Genomic DNA, 16817 nt, shown 5'->3' on the forward strand with positions numbered 1-16817 from the left:
CCGTGTGCGCTGTCTGGGCCCGCTCCGGGTTCGCTCGGGGTCCGCTAGGGCTGACCCCGAGCGAACCCGGAGCGGACCCAAAGCGAACCCCAAATTCAGTAGCGGTCCCAGAGAGCGAACGCGGGTTCGGTATTTCTTTACAGAGCTGTCAATCAGGATTAGCTTTAAACCAATCAGCGCATCAACCAATCAAAATAGCATATCAATCCGACGATTGGGATATAAGATCGAACGTGTTGATTTAATTCGATATAAATGCAAACCCTGTACATACAAGCAAAACGTGTGAATGTGCTGTGTAAATCTATTATGATTACAAAAATTAATATTTAATATTTATTAATTTTAATTCCCCGGGTTGCATTTTTATATATTTATTTTCTTTTTTATTAAAGCAATTATTTAATAATGTTTTAAAATTCCACGTAGAATTATACATGAATATACACTATTAAATATGAAATACGTCTGGTTTATCGGGGTAAACTAAGGTGAAGTGCGATTTCCATAATTGAACGAATTAATTATGCTAATTAATCTCGACATTTAGTAAATCGTACATTGTTTCATTCTCTCAAAATGGCGTAACTATACTTGACAAAGAATAATCAGAGAAATCTAATATAGAAGGGATATTTTAACATATGAATTATGATCTATTATAAATATTGAAATGTTTTTGAACTAATTATTGGGAAAAAATTATTGATAAAGGCGTAAGCAATACGTAGTTATGTGGGTTGTTCGAGAGTTGGTAACGCAAACTAACTGTAGAGTTACACTAAATTGAAGGAATAATCTTTTTATGTATCATCAGAAATTGCGTTAAATTCACGTTCATTCTGGTGAAGTCATTCAGTTTGTTAATACCATAAGGGCGGAATGACTTCAATCTGTGCATCCAGAAGGAAGATTTCCATATACACGCATTTTTTTCATGACCAAGAAGATCAAGAAGATTACCATGATTAAGAAGATCAATAATTTTGATGTAAATTTTGAGTAATTTAATGTAAAACGTAAATTGAGAAATCATAAATAAAACAATTAAATAATTAGAATTTTATAAAGACAATGTGTGTGTGAAATAGGGGGCCTATATTATTCTTATCGGGTCGGGAGAACAATTATTATTTGCCTTTTTCTTTATTCTGATAAAATCATACTCGCTCCAAAATTCTGACCGTGAAAAAAATCTTATATACAGTGTAATTTTTTTTTAGAAAATGTCCGGTAATTATTTATTACGAACTTTTAATGTGTAACTACTATGAATGAAATCTAAATATATCAGATGTGCAAAAGGTTACATGTAATTTATAGATGCGAACAGATGTATTTTTAAACTATATAAAGCATGAATTTTAAAGGTATTTAGTTTAGATTTCTTTCGTCAATATCACTTGTACACCATTCGATACACTGAAAATCAATTCAACACTCTTTCCTTCCTCTTCTTTTTTGTTTTCTCGTTATAACTTAAGAATAATAAATGCCTTATAACCCGCCGTTAAATTAGTTTGAATTTCTCGGGATCGAAAAGTCAATGAAATCAATTATTCATGTACATATAAATCTTCGTCGAATGTAAAGTTGAATTTTAGAAAATTTATCAATGTTCTCCATTATATCACTGTTTACATGTACTGTGTACATATCAGCATCATCGCAAAAACAACAATGATCGATCCATAATACCATTACTGTATTGGAATAAACAAGGGGCGGGGCTAACTGGCGGTGAGATTAAAGCGGGGTCCGCTTCACGCATCAGTGCGTAAAGCGGTCCCAGGAAGCGAACGCCGGGTTCGCTCTAGCAGACCCAGAGCTGACCCCGAGCGAACGCGGAGCGAACCCGGAGCGCACCCAAAGCGCACCCGGAGCGGTCCCAAAATTTCTGAAAGCGAACCCGAAGCTGACCCCAATCGAACCCGGAAAGCGACCCGGGGTCCGCTCCGGGTTCGCTCTGGTGTAAGGTTGTGTCCGGTCGGTACTGTAACTTATGTAATAAGGTATCATTTTAAAACATCTATTGGGATATAAATACGGGTTGGTCACGAGATTAAATTCCATAAATTCCAAAGGAATTTATTACTATTATTGAGAAAAAGATTTTTTTTTAAATCCTATATACATGTATGAGGGTTATCCAAAAAGCCGTAGACAAGGAAAACAGTTTTATAGTTTCTTTTTGTTTAATAAAATTTCTTTCCTTTACATAGCAAAAAGTAACATTTTATGATCATGCATTTCAGGATTCATGATGATATCATATCTAATAAGAAAATTGTGTAAAAGCAAAGAAAAAATGTAAGCTAAAGTGTACACCGCCGCACGCACGAAATTAAGCGTAAATTACCTCTTTTATAACGTCATGATCTCTTTGTCTGCTTCACTCGTGTGTATAACATGTAACATTCAATTTTTTTTCTAAAGTGATAGACCACTCTTGACTAAGGGACTATCCGGTATTTTAAATTCACTACTGTTCGTTTATCTTCATTTGTTTTTTTTTTTTTAGCAGATTCAAATTTTAATCGAAATTTAGTAGAAAGATCGCCTTACATGGGCTGACAGCAGAGAATACACGTTGTTTGACGTCTTTCGCAGTCCAGATTGTTCCCAATTGTCTGCGTTTAACAAACAGTATTCTACTTCTTACATGCCGTAACTATTTTCGATATAGAGAAAAAAAAACTCTCATTGAATATCGTGCCATTTAAAAATAACTTCTTCATGAAAATCTAGTGTGTAATGTCACTTCTGTTCTATTTGTTCCCGTCTCTGATGTATATAAACTATATCCAACACGATTTATTACATCTCCGTGCGCCGGGTACGCGTTTGACGACGTCATTTTCATCAAACTCAAATCCAACGATACTATGAAAATAATTACACCAATCGCCTGTTTCTAATGCTATTTATATAAAATTTTGAAGTATTATTGAGATTTGATTCTGGTTTCAGTGATTTCAATTAGAGTTCATTGTATTATAAAGTACTAAAGAAATAAAAGCAAATGTAATAGGTATATGCGTAAATTATTCCGAATTTTGTTCATGCGCCGACAGGCCTTATGTGGCCTTCATATAAATGGTCCTATTATTACTTATATGAAAGATATATATTAAAAAATTCACAATTTTGAACAAATTATGTCTTTGCAAAATTTGGTAAGTATTGGTTGTATGTTTAAAAATATATATATATTGTCTTTGGCTTTTTGGTACAACCGTCGTACTTGTACATGTGAATTCCTATGTAAAACTTTGCTTGTATATTGTGGTCTTGCCCTACTGCAGAGGGTCATGAGTGAATAATTAAACACGAATCTACATAACTCGGGGATGCTTTCATATACATGTAAATATGACCAATCATGGCTTTGCAGTTCTTGATAAAAACAAGAGGCCCAGGGGCCACAGCGCTCACCTGAGCACATCAGGCTTGAATTTAACCCCCCCCCCTCAGGCATTCATCATTTGAGCAAACTAGAATCTACACTAGCTGAGGATGATTCCATATAAATATCACTAGTCATAGCTTTGATGTACTTGAAAAGAAGATTTTAAAAGATTCCCCTATATATCCATATGTAAAATTTGGGTCGGCCATTTTGGCCCCACCCTAGCTCCGGGGGTCATGATTTGAAAAAAAATGAATCTACACTACCTGAGGATGATTCCACATGAGTTTCATCTTTCCTGGCCCAGTGGTTCTTGAGAAGAAGATTTTTAAAGATTTTTCCTATATATTCGTATGTAAAACTTGGGTCGGCCATTTTGGCCCCACCCTAGCCCCGGGGGTCATGATTTGAACAAACTAGAATCTACACTACCTGAGGATGATTCCACATGAGTTTCATCTTTCCTGGCCCAGTGGTTCTTGAGAAGATTTTTAAAGATTTTTCCTATATATTCCTATGTAAAACTTGGGTCGGCCATTTTGGCCCCACCCTAGCCCCGGGGGTCATAATTTGAACAAACTTGAATCTACACTACCTGAGTATGATTCCACAGGAGTTCCATCTTTCCTGGCCCAGTGGTTCTTAAGAAGAAGATATTTTTAAAATGCCATTAATTTTTCTCTAATTCATAATTATCTCACTTGGAAAAAGGCGTGGCCCCTCATTTGAACAATCTTGAATCCCCTTCACCCAAGGATACTTTGTGCCAAGTTTGATTGAAATTGGCCCAGCGGCTCTTGAGAAGAAGTCGAAAATGTGAAAAGTTTACAGACAGACGGACAGACGGACAGACGGACAGACAGTACAGACAGACAGACGGACGCCGGACAAAATGTGATCAGAAAAGCTAACTTGAGCCTTCGGCTCAGGTGAGCTAAAAACCCATATATATTCCTATATAAAATTTTTCTCGTTCACTTTGGCTCTGTCCCATCCCAGTGAGTAATGAATTAAACAAACTTGAATCTACACTTTGTGAAGACGCTACCAAATTGAAATGACCAAATTTACATTTTTCGTGACACAGTGGTCATTGAGAAGATGATTTTAATAACATGTCAGCAAATTTTCACTTTTTCTGAATTATCTCCCCTCAATGGGAGCGCAACCCTTTATTTGAACAAAGAACTATATATGATCAGACCCAAATTGGGCCACCTAAAATCATCATTTTAGAATCATATTCCAATACCTTTGATAAATATTTGTTTTGTAGAAGAGATATTTTTCTCATTTATATACACTCATTGGCTGTAAATGACGTGAAATAATGCTATTTTGCTATCTAACGAAAAAATCCAAAAATGTGCCCTATTTTTTATTGTTTTTCTTATGAGAAACAAAGAGCACAGTGAAGAACATACATGAATTTTCTGCCACTAACTAGTATTTGATAGATAAATCTTTCTTAAAATGTAAAGTTTGTTTTATTCTACGCTCAATATTTTCTAGAAGAAAAACTGCTTGAAAATAAGCAGTTTTATACAAAATATGCTAAAATGTCGGAAGAACTTTATGAAATCGTATTTATAAATCAACGGCATTTTGATTAAATTGAAAATAACCAATAGATGATGCATGTTTATCTGTACAAATAAAGCTATATATAAATTAAAATTACATTACAATGCTTAGTGGAAAGTTTGGTCAAAAATGGCTCAGTGATTTTGGAAGAGAAGTAAAAAATGTGAAAAGTTTTTAGACGTACGGACAGCTTGACTGACTGACTAAGGACAAAATATGATTAGGAAAGTGCACTTGAGCTTTCAGCTCAGGTGACCTCATATATAAATAAATAAATAATCATAATGTCCTATTGCGCCCCCACCCTTTCCCTTGGGTCATAATTTGAACAATGTAAAATCTACACTACATCAGATATATTTTCACCTAAGTTTTAGCTTTTCTGGTCCAGTGGTTCTTGAGATGAAAAATTTTAAATAACCCATTTTAATTTTTGTCGTTTCTTGATTATCTTCTCTAGGAAAGAAGACTCATTTTTTTTTTGCATTTTATGTTTTACATATCCCTTCACCCAAGGATGCTTTGTAGAAAATTTGGTTCAAATTAGCCCAGTGGTTCCTGCAAAGAAGTTGAAAATATGAAAAGTTTACAGACGGACAGACGAAAAGCTAGACGGAAGGATGGACATTGGATGATCAGCTGCGTCACTTTCTTCTAGTAAATTATACGTGCCAGTAGAAGATACCCCAGTAAAAGACTTCATTATCTTTCTTATTCCGACTATAGTCATAAACAAGGTCATTATCACTATCAAAACTGTGTTAAATATTGTCAAAACTAAAACATAGTTGTATCCGCTGATGTTCTGAACGTCTTGTCTTTGAATGGGTCCAGCACTAAAGAGAAACACAATGTTTCATTATGTAATTACAAAATTCGTATACAGGTTTCCGTACAAACCGATATATATGAGAATATTTTGTCTATCTTATCATGACCAAATTTAATTCATGATGTTCATGAGTATGGAATCCGGATAGGGCCATGCAGTTCACTATCGCATCATCGCACCATCGATAGTTGGGTTGATAATGCGATGACACGATAATGCGATGACGATGAAGCAATGGTACGATAAAGATGAATAATTGAGAATGCAATAATCATGGAAAGAACTATTGTAAAATCATCAATATATTCAGAAACTGAATCTCAACTCAAATCCAGCTATCATTTAAAACACGTGGGACAGCCAGAACATATAACTTACTTGGAAAAAAACGAAAAAGAAACTTTCATGTTTGTATTTTTTTTTCACGTCAGAAATCTACGGGAAAAAGTTATCGCAAGGGCATAAACTTGTTTCTTAGAAAATATTTACATTTGTTTATATCTCTCTTAGATGAACCTATTGAAGAGAAAACATGTTCAATTCTATATGAACTTTATTTGGGGGTCAGAGGTCATAGCACGATCGAATCGATCGGCGAGTTGATATCTTGTTTACATATATTTCTGTCTGTTTTCGGAACTACTAAGTTAAAAGCGATGATAAAGGTAAAATATCTGACACATATAGATATTTTTATTCAACAGATGTTCAATAGATCTTCCTTTGGTGTGAAGAATGTTTTAAAGACTATAATAATAAATAAAGCCGAAAAATGACTTACCTTTTCAACCCTAAATTTCTTTGAAGTTATGTTAAATAAAACAAGGGTTATCAACGCTTTTGACTTCAAATATATTAAAAAATCATAACATAGTAAGATTATTCTCGGTGGGGATCATTGTTCTTACATTATAAACACAGAATTCTTGAAATGGACTGCTGAACATCATTGTAAATGTCCAAATGTTGAAGCAAAACGAACTTTTAAACTAGACAAGTTCTAAGCCCCCTAGGTCATTGCGCGTCACAATATAGCAATGCAGCGGCCCGTTAGTGTAACAAACACAGTTTTATTTGTCTCAAATGTAAATATAAGCTAAAAACAACAATGTTAAAAAGTTCACTAGGTAATGAACTTTTAGTTGGTTCGTGATCAAATCTACTGAGAAGCCCTTCGGGCTTCACAGGATTTGATCACGTGACCAACTAAACCTTCATTTTCCAGAGAACTTTTTAACATTTTTGTTTATTTCTTAATTAGTTTTCCACTTTTAGCTGCAACTTAAACAATTCGATAAAAGTCGATAAAAAAGGATATCAACTGTTCCTACGCCCTTTGAAGTGAAAACGTAGATGGTGAATATCTTGGGTATCTCCACTTATGTATTCGGATTTGAAAGGGAGTTAGCTGTAGTAGTTTGTCCCCTTTCTGATATTTAATTAAGGTTGTCGGCATGCATTTAAATGTTTTGAATGTATTACTTGATAAATAAATCTCTCACCAGTTTTTCTATCGTCCACTGGTTTCTCCATTTTCTGGCTAATTTCAAAATAGTTCATTTTATTACTTCCGTTTGATTTCCTCTCAATAGATCGCCATTTGCGTAATTAATTTTAAACACAGTTTCATCGAAATATGATATTTGGTTTATGAATATTTCTTTGAAATTTCTTTTGTGAATTTCAAACATTTAAAACAAACGAACATACACTGCTTTGTTCAGCTTTATCTAACATGCAGATAACTTCCGTCTCCAATTATAACATCTCTCAGCAATTTAACTTCTGGGACAAAATTTGCAGCTCGCGGTGGTGGCGTCAGTATATGGGTGATAATACTCGTGAAGGACGTCAAACAATATGCAACTTATTATACCAACTCTTCCAAACACTAATCTGTACGGTGAAATATCTGTCGTCTCATGTGATATAGCATTATACGCAAGATTGCCCCAGTCTGTCTGATTTGCACTCATATACGAGGGTCGTTAAAAAATTACGCGGACTCTGCTAGTATTTACTCTTACAGACGTAACGTAATTATAAATTTTCACAGAGATATGTATTTTAATGATTCCAATAATTTTTTGGCAAATCTTCTGTATTTTAAAAATTCTTCTATAATTATCGGTATGATGATATCGCTGATGGAGAAGTACGGAGAAGGACAAAAGATTTGAAACAAAAGCATGCAACAAAAATTAACTAGTTAATTTTAAAAAATTAAACTCGTTAATTTTCTATAATTCGTGATATTTTTTGACAAAGGTCACGAATGCATCTTTATATTGTTCAATTATTATGTATTTAGATTTCTGACGTGATATTTGAGGTACTAACTTTTTCTCCAAAGTGATTCCAGAGAAAACGACTGTGAAAATGACATCTCTTGAATTGACGGAGCACCACATTTGTTAAATTATGTGTAATGCTCAAGATATCGCCAACATAGATGCAAAATATGCATAATAAAACATGTAGTAAATTAGGGTATTTGTGACATTTGTCTACAAATAGCAGATCGGATTTTTAGAACGTTAGACCTCTGTAAAAAGTTATACGGGAGGACGGGAAGATTATCGACGAAAACTTTATCCGAACCGTAAAGAACGTGATTGAAAGTCACCAATGTCTTACTATATCTCATAAATACCTGCAGATTTTGGTTTCAAAAAAAATGATTTACCTGTTTAATAGATTTTAAGCTTAGCAAGAAATGGTGCATGGATGTTGAGTATAGAAGGTAACCCAAACTGTACAGGAACTCTTGGGAAAATGTTGAGAAAATGAAAGTTAAATCAAATATTTTTATAATGCCTGTGACGTCGAAGATTTTGCCGCTCCATGACTTAATGATATGTCCTGATAAATCCCCCAGATATTAGTTTACAACATTTAGATATGAAATTTTGAAGACCATATAAGTAAAGATTCTTTTATTTTATGTGTGACAATTTTGCCGTCAAAAATTTTTTCTGTGCGACAAGTCCGCTTGATTTTTGAACTGCCCTCATAGTTTTACTGCATGTCTTTAATTGTGTGATCTATTATGTCCACCATTACGTCAGACTGCAAAACTGTGATGTTCTCAACAAATGTACTAAAACATTACATATTCGTGCTCTGATTTCGGAAATGGTCCTGCAGTGTGAACTGCAATTCTTTTAAGGTGGCTCATTAAATCCAGAAATTATTTTAAATTTCATTACAGCATCATTTTTAATGTAGATGTCAAATATCCAAATGGAGGTATTGATATCATAAACATTTTTTAGTGAATTTTTAAATCTTTTTTTTTCTAATTTTAGTGTTTTATTTCAAATTTATTATTACCAAAATTCAAAACTTTCAGTGTCAATTGCTCTTCTTTAAATAAGTACACACAATGAAAATACCTCATAATACCTAATATTAATTTTATTAGAAAAAAAAAAGTTTTCTCCTAAAAAAAACAATTAATGTCATTTTCTTTTTAATCTGTGCATAAAATATTTATAGAATGAGTTCTGAAGGGACAAGGAATGTATTTTATTGAATTGTATGTGACAAATGGAATGAAGAATGTTTTAAGAATAAGCATAATAAATCCGTTACTTTGTTTGAATTACTGTTTACATCATTGCATGTTTCGACTATATTTAAAGCGATTTTAATGTTAAGGTCATATTATAAAGGTACCTGTACAATTCGTCCCTAGAGAAAACAGCCGAAACACTAGAGATTTGTTTTTTGTGTAGTAAGTCATCAGAAAGTGGTGTAATGAGCCTCCTTACATGTTTTTTTCTTAGCTCAGGAAATTGTTCATGTGTGATATCTCTTTTCCTCACCTAACAAATATTATAAGCTGATACAAAGTCCTGATTATACTGACGTATTATAAGAAACAATAATGTGGATTTCTTACTAGTATTCTCGTTATAATGCTTTTTGTACTCCTATATGTCATACCACAGCACATGACAGATGTTTCGAATTCGTAGTTAGCATATTTTATTTCCTCATTTTTGTCTACGAATACACATCACACCACAGATAATGCACAATAAGTCCCATCTTGATTACCAGAATTTACTCCGAATTTTCTCCAGGTATCACTGATACTGGAGTTTTTAAAAATTATTTTCCTGCCATTGAATTGATTATTACTTGCATTCACCTGTGTTTACCCCGATTCTTACGTATATATCATCATGGGCTGCGTACGTGCTTTTGCTCTGCAGTTCTGTTAGATTTTGTGTTTAGAGAAAGCGTATCATCAGAACATTACGAAGTATTTAAATGAACATCGTTTTTTCCTCATCAAATACTGTAAACATATTACATTTGGTGGTGTATTCTTGTTATCGCTTTTGGCGGAAAGATACTCCCGCTAATTCAAGTATATCGCTAAATGTCTTAAACATTGATAAACATCGAATAAGAACATCAAGAAATATGCTAAATAAAATCTACGCTAACTTGTTTAAAAATCATTATCCGCTAAATATCGTACACGCCAATATAATACATTTACAGTAACAGGTTAAGTTTTAACACACTTTCATGGTCATTATCTGTAGAATAATTCCTTAGTTCTTTCTTACATAGAAAAAGAACCTCTGATTGCCGTTGTTTTTTTTCCGAGTTTACATTATTTGTAGTTTACTACTTATTTACTCGAGATAATGTATCAGCACTTCCATGTCGTTTTCCTGTCCGGTGTTCGATCTGGAACACGTATGGTCCAAGTTGCTGTATCCAACGCGCAATTTAACTATTTGGTCTATATCTATATCTATGGAGCCAGATAATCAAGAAAATCTGCCACTCGGTCAAGTTTGCATCCTTAATAGTTAATGCATTCAGTCGAAATAATCAACACATAATCTCCAAGATTTTAGATTTTTTTTTCGGTACTTACACAAGAGGTAGGACCACAGGCTATTAGATCTCTAAATCATGTCCTGTTCTTCCAGTTTTCGGAGGTCCTAGTTCATGTTTTTTCTCTTCAAATTCTGAACTCCGAGCAATGGTTCCTTCAAGGGTACAGTGTACGTCCTCTTTCAATTTGATGAAATGCCTTCCAATCGTACATGTAGCAATTTCTACGGGTTTACTGGGATCTGCAAATGAATCTACTCCAGAGAAAAAGTTTATAAACTTTAAATTTTGATCGGTTGTCATATTTTACTGACATCACTGAAAACTTATTCTAGATGAAACAAATGGAGATATATAAATGCAATTGACTATCCTCTGACGTCCTTTTAATTTGTTCACTTTCGGGATAGTCACAATTGAAACAGCATCCTACGAATCAAATACTGCTCTTCCAGAATTCTTTCTCACAAGGCCGCTTAACTTACTTCTGTGCCGATGCACTGTCTCGACACTTTCAGGTTTAAGGGTTTCTACTACCTACTTTTATTTGCATTTTTCTTTTAAGGACAGTTTCCATAAAAGTGATGTTTTGAATTATAGTTGTAGCAAATTTCATTCTTAATGCACCTTCATTAATTTGTAGCTCACTATGATGCGTGGGACGATTTACAGAATCATTAAGTCTGTAGAAATGTCTGTAGACAGTCAAACATGATTTTGACTATTTCTAGAACTTCTGCCTTCTGTTATTCTAAATGCATTGCCGAGGCTACAGTTTCTTGTAGCGTACTTAGTCTCATTCGCTTTAAAGAAAGGCGGAATTCCTCGTTACAATCACAGCTGTCTACGAATGTCTTTAGAGTGGCTGCCTCAACATAAACAGGGGGGGGGGGGGTTAAGAAGGATGGGAAGGGGCCATAGGGTGTAAAATTCAATTTCAGAATATCAAAAGCTTTATGAGATTTCGCCTGGAAGGAAAGTTTTGCACAGAATATATTCACAGAAAGTATGAATTTAAGACCTTTACCTTTTTACCTCAAAATGAATGGAGGTCTTTGGCTACAGGGAATTGTGGTATAAAGTTAATTAAGGTAGGACAAAACACCCGTTGATTCTATTTTAACCTATGTCTTAAAAAGTACTGGAAAAAAAATATTATTATATTGACAACAATGAATGATCCCTGTAAGAAAAATAATATGTTTTTGGCATGTTTGACTCATATTTTGTGAAAATATCAGAAAATCCTAAAGTATATATTAGTCACTTGAGGGTTTACATTTTGGAATGTTTTTTATGCTACAGTCCCTGTAACATTCTACTTTCCCACCAGAACGGTGAACGAACGCTGAACGAACGGTGAACGAACGCATAGCGAACGGTGGGTGAACGATGTGCGAAGGCTGAACGCAACTTGGTGAACGATGTGTGAACGGTGAACGGTGAGTGAACGCAGAACGCGAACGGAGCGCGCACGCGAGATGAACGATTTATTCAGAATGCCTCCATCTTTTCCTTGCATTGAGTTTATTCTATCATTCTATAATTCTAATTTCAGGCTCTTAAATATAAATTAACAATAAATGAATGAATAAATAAATAAGTACTTTAAAAAAATTTTGTTCTGTACATATATGTACCTATGTTTTAAATCGATATTTTTATAACACGATTTTAATTGCCGTAAAACGTGTTAGTTTCCAAACGCGTGTAGATTAAATATAAAATTAATCTATTTATATAGTAAATATGCTTATTCTTTTCACTAATAAAATAATGTGGACTTCTGAAGATAAAACTACTACTGATAGAATGAATTAATTACATTGTACGCGGTTGAAACAACCAAACATGTATTTCCGTGCCAAGGCAATTCAGGGTAAAATAACGGATTTTTTTAAATTCGCAATTATCTGTTGACGTTGACTGTTATCGTACTCTCGTTTTATTTAAATGCTAATGAAAAATATTCCATATTTATGTGCCTTTTGTATTCTTTTATGACGATTATTTTAGCTAACTTCTTCATGTATCTGTAGACATTCCTCGATCGTGATTATACTCGGTCAAGATTTTGGAAAGAGGCATTCAATTTATTTGTAATAGATTAAATTTTCAAAACTAAATAAGTAATGTGCTGTCATAGTTTTTATTAAACAGAGAAATGTACGAGAGAGAGAGAGAGAGAGAGAGAGAGAGAGAGAGAGAGAGAGAGAGAGAGAGAGAGATAACCCCCTCGATACTCAGATATCTGTAGTATCAAATAAAAATTCTTATTATTTTTCCTAAATATTCCAAGCAGTAAAAATAATCTTTTTTTATATTTAAAAATCCATTTGACAGAAATCATTGGCTTTTATTTTCTATCATCAAGTTCACACAGTTCACAGGAAGTTCGTGTTAGTAGCGTGTTTGTCCTGTGAATCAAAATAATTCGACACAGTGGAGGTTTGGAAATCGCGTTTCACCGAACATGCCGAAGGCAAAGGGTCACTTAGTATTTTATTTTTAAATTTTCCCTATCATTTCTGATTTTTGCATTCCTACAGAAAAAAAAAATAAATAAATAATGGGAAAATATACGTGGAAGGATTAAGTTTTAAATTGAATTCGAAACATATTCCCTGCCAATTTAAAATATTACTGTCTGCAAAAGTTTATTCTAAAATACTATAAATTTGTTTGATGACTTTTTGATGTTGGTCTTAAGACTGGTTTTCTTGTGTTACAATACACATTAAATTTTTTTTAAATATACTGAAAAACTCTAAGAATTTTATTTCGAGAGAAAAGGCACCGGGGGAGGGGGGTCTAAATTATACTTAATGGCAAACATATATTTAAACATATGTTTAGGTACAGTGAAGGAAGGGATTTTCCTGCTCTAATAATAGACTACTTTAAACAGTTGGTCTTTTCAAAAATTCAAAACCACACTATCAATTTACTAGCTCTAGAGATATTTAATTAACTGAATATTTGCAGTACTGGTCATAATTCTCAAACCTTCGTGTAGTTTAAAATACGTATTACTGTAGAAATATTTTTTATGCATTCTTGTCCTGTAAAAGACTTGGATTAATTATCATACATGTACATCCATTAATAATTTGTCCTCTTTAAAATTACAACAAATTGATGCCGTGCATGAAGCATTTAATTGTACATTGCCCCTTTTTTAGTTTAATATATGAGCATCGCTCTACATACGTGTAGGTACTTAATGTGTTATTTTCCAGGGAAATTTCATGAAAAAAGTAACAGCTGAGTTATAATAATAGAAATATAAATATCATAGATAATTTTTGCAATGAAATAATTATTCTTCAAACACGATATCAAAGTTATTTAATTAAAAACGTGTAAATCCTTACCATCAAAAAGATAAGTCCTTTAACTTCGGAGTTCCGAATGACAATGAAGACTGAACGATAAGTGAACGGTGAACGCAAAGTGAACGGAACGAAGAGCGAACGTTGAACGTTTTGTGAACGGTGAACGCGAGTGCACGGTGAACAGTGAACGCAATACTGTGAATGAAGAGCGAACGGTGAACGCACGCTGAACGAACGTTGAACAAATGGTGAGCGAAAGAAAAAATGTGAAAGTAGAACATTTCAGGGACTGTAACTAAGTGTAATAAAAAAAGCATGTGACAGTCTGTTATTAAATGTCGTGTAACTTTTTACCCATGCAAAGTAGAGGAATGATATTTGGACACGTATATAAGGAGTCTCCATTCTTTATGTACTACAAAGGTCAAGATCATATCAAGAGGTCAAAGGTCAAATATTCTGACGTCATCTACTGAATCTTTTAGTTTTTTTGCCATTTAAATTTTTTTGATCACAAAAATATCTAAAACCGCCGGTTTAATTTTCTTAATTTTTACACATTTCATTCTAGGACCCATTTTGATAATTCTGTTGATTTTTCGAAAAATTGAATGATACATTTTCTCTTTAGAAAACTTAAACTGTGTGATATTTACATATGAATTTTCAATTCCGACGCTACATATGTTCTTTTATTACTTAATATTTTACTTAAATTTTCCAGTATCAAGTTGACTTACTAGCTTAAAGCAACAAAAAGTATATCTTTATTAAAAGTATTACACAAATTTGCAAAAGACTAATTGATAATTCTAAAAAAAGGCTCATTCTCAAGTCTAATGTCTGATTTCACAATCTTCGTACGGGGATCTGATAGGCCATATATCAAACTATGTGGGCAAAAAATGTGCGGTTGAATTTCTTTCATATCATACCTAAAGAGAGATTTTGTATCCTAGAACAAATTATCAAAGTTTCAGGAAAATTTAATTTGAGGAAAAATTTGGCCTATCTATTGTGTCCTACCTTAAATACCATTGCAAAATCTCAAAAACTTCTCGAGATATCGCAAGAAATGAAAACAGGCATTTTTTAAATTTGTGACCTTGACTTTTGACCTCAAAATCTAAAAGGATTTAACCTAATCCAGTGGGGGTTATTGTGTAAAATGTCATTGCAAAACTTTTAAGGCTTTGCGAGATAATGTGTAAAAACTAAAAGTTGGAAAAGACAGACAGAACTTCAGAGATACAGAAAGATGGGTCTTCAGAAAAAACTAAATGAATACCCCACCCACTTTCAACAGGGGACACTAATAATACATTTATGTAAATTCATATTCTTGTATGTTGATAAAGCTCCCATTATACTTTTAGCCTGAAACCTCATCCCTACCACGTCTCGCCCATTGTAAACGGTTAATAAAGACAAATCAAATTTAACCTATATTGACTGTCTTTTTTTAACAATATCAAGGAATACAAATAAAATTAAAATATCCTAATGCAGCCACAACGGGTTCTAAATTATTTGGCTGGATTAAACAACATCTCGGATTACAAAACATTTATTAGACCTAAGATCATTGAAAGTGATTATAAGTTTATTTAAGAAAAACCCACAATGTTAAATTGTTCTCTGGGATATGAACTTAGTTGGTCACGTGTTCAAATCCTGTAAAGCCTGAAGTGCTTTTCAGTAGATTAGTTCAAGTACCAGCTAATTTCATTTGCCAGTGAACTTTTTAACAGCTGTGTTGTTTATTGCTTATATTTACATTTGAGACGAGTAAAACTGCATTAATTAAACTAACCGGCCGTCGTATTGCTATGTGGTGAAGTGCAATGACCGAAATGTTGTTTGGTCTTGAATGTTTGTCTCGCTCCGACATTTGAATGTTTACATTAATCGTCAGCAGTCCAGACTAGGAGATCTCTGTTTATAATGAAAGAACAATGATCGCTTCTAAAAATAATCTTAAATGTCTTATTGCATGAGTTCCTTACATATATTTGAAGTCAAAAGCGGTGGTATCGCTAATTTTAATTTTATTACATAACTCTAACGGAATTTCGGGTTTTAAAAGATTAGTGCGGTTTTAGGCTATTTATAGTATTCAAAACAAATTTGCATCGCAAGAATCTCTTGATTGAAGATTATCCAATAAAGAATGGCATTTGTGTTTCAATCATGTTTTCTTTTTTGTAGCTAATAATTTAGAAATATTTCAAATCTACTTGCACCATGACATAAATATTTCGGCAAAATATCATCTCGCCATGTGATTCTGTCACGCTCTGACCTATGACCCCCCAAAAAAGTTCATACAGAATTGAATATATCTTCTCTTCAATTGTTTATCTAAGAGAAATATTTTCAAATGTAAATATATCCTATTTGACAAGATTTTTGAATACACAATATAAGGATTAGACCAGCTTCACGGTACAAGATATAAATAACATATTTTAGTGATACGAACTTGACATTATCAATAACTATTGCTCCATTGCCAAAACAAGTAATATGCCAGCAGAGAAATCGCTATTCAGATATATATCTATTCAATGAATAATCTTATATATCTTTTTAAAAGAATCAAAGATAGCTTACCTCTCTGTCGTTGAATTAAAAATCTCTTCACTTTGTTTCGTCACAATATCATAACATTCTTGATCTGTTCAAAAATATTTCATTTGAAAAATATGACACTCCTGTAATAAATAAAAAAATCTTACCTATACTATGTGGCAATTTCTCTACAAACACATGGGAAACATTGGACGCATTTATGAAG

At 33.3% G+C, this 16817-nt stretch overlaps 1 protein-coding gene across 1 annotated transcript in view; it reads right to left on the bottom strand.

Moving 5' to 3' along the window:
• Positions 1-5350: 5350 nt before the first annotated feature.
• The window catches only part of LOC134238503 (uncharacterized), a 34018-nt gene continuing 22551 nt past the window's right edge, over positions 5351-16817 (bottom strand). Inside the window, exons 4-5 of the mRNA XM_062720625.1 lie at positions 16634-16697; positions 5351-5829 (exon numbers count right to left, since the gene is read on the bottom strand). Of these exons, the coding sequence (XP_062576609.1) occupies positions 5580-5829; positions 16634-16697 (314 nt within the window). The 3' untranslated portion in view covers positions 5351-5579. The remainder of the gene's footprint in view (positions 5830-16633; positions 16698-16817) is intronic.

Source organism: Saccostrea cucullata, unplaced genomic scaffold, assembly GCF_032062105.1.
Source record: "Saccostrea cucullata isolate Sc308-1 unplaced genomic scaffold, CSIRO_AGI_Scuc_v1 ctg3144, whole genome shotgun sequence".
Taxonomy (NCBI): Eukaryota; Metazoa; Mollusca; class Bivalvia; order Ostreida; family Ostreidae; genus Saccostrea; species Saccostrea cuccullata.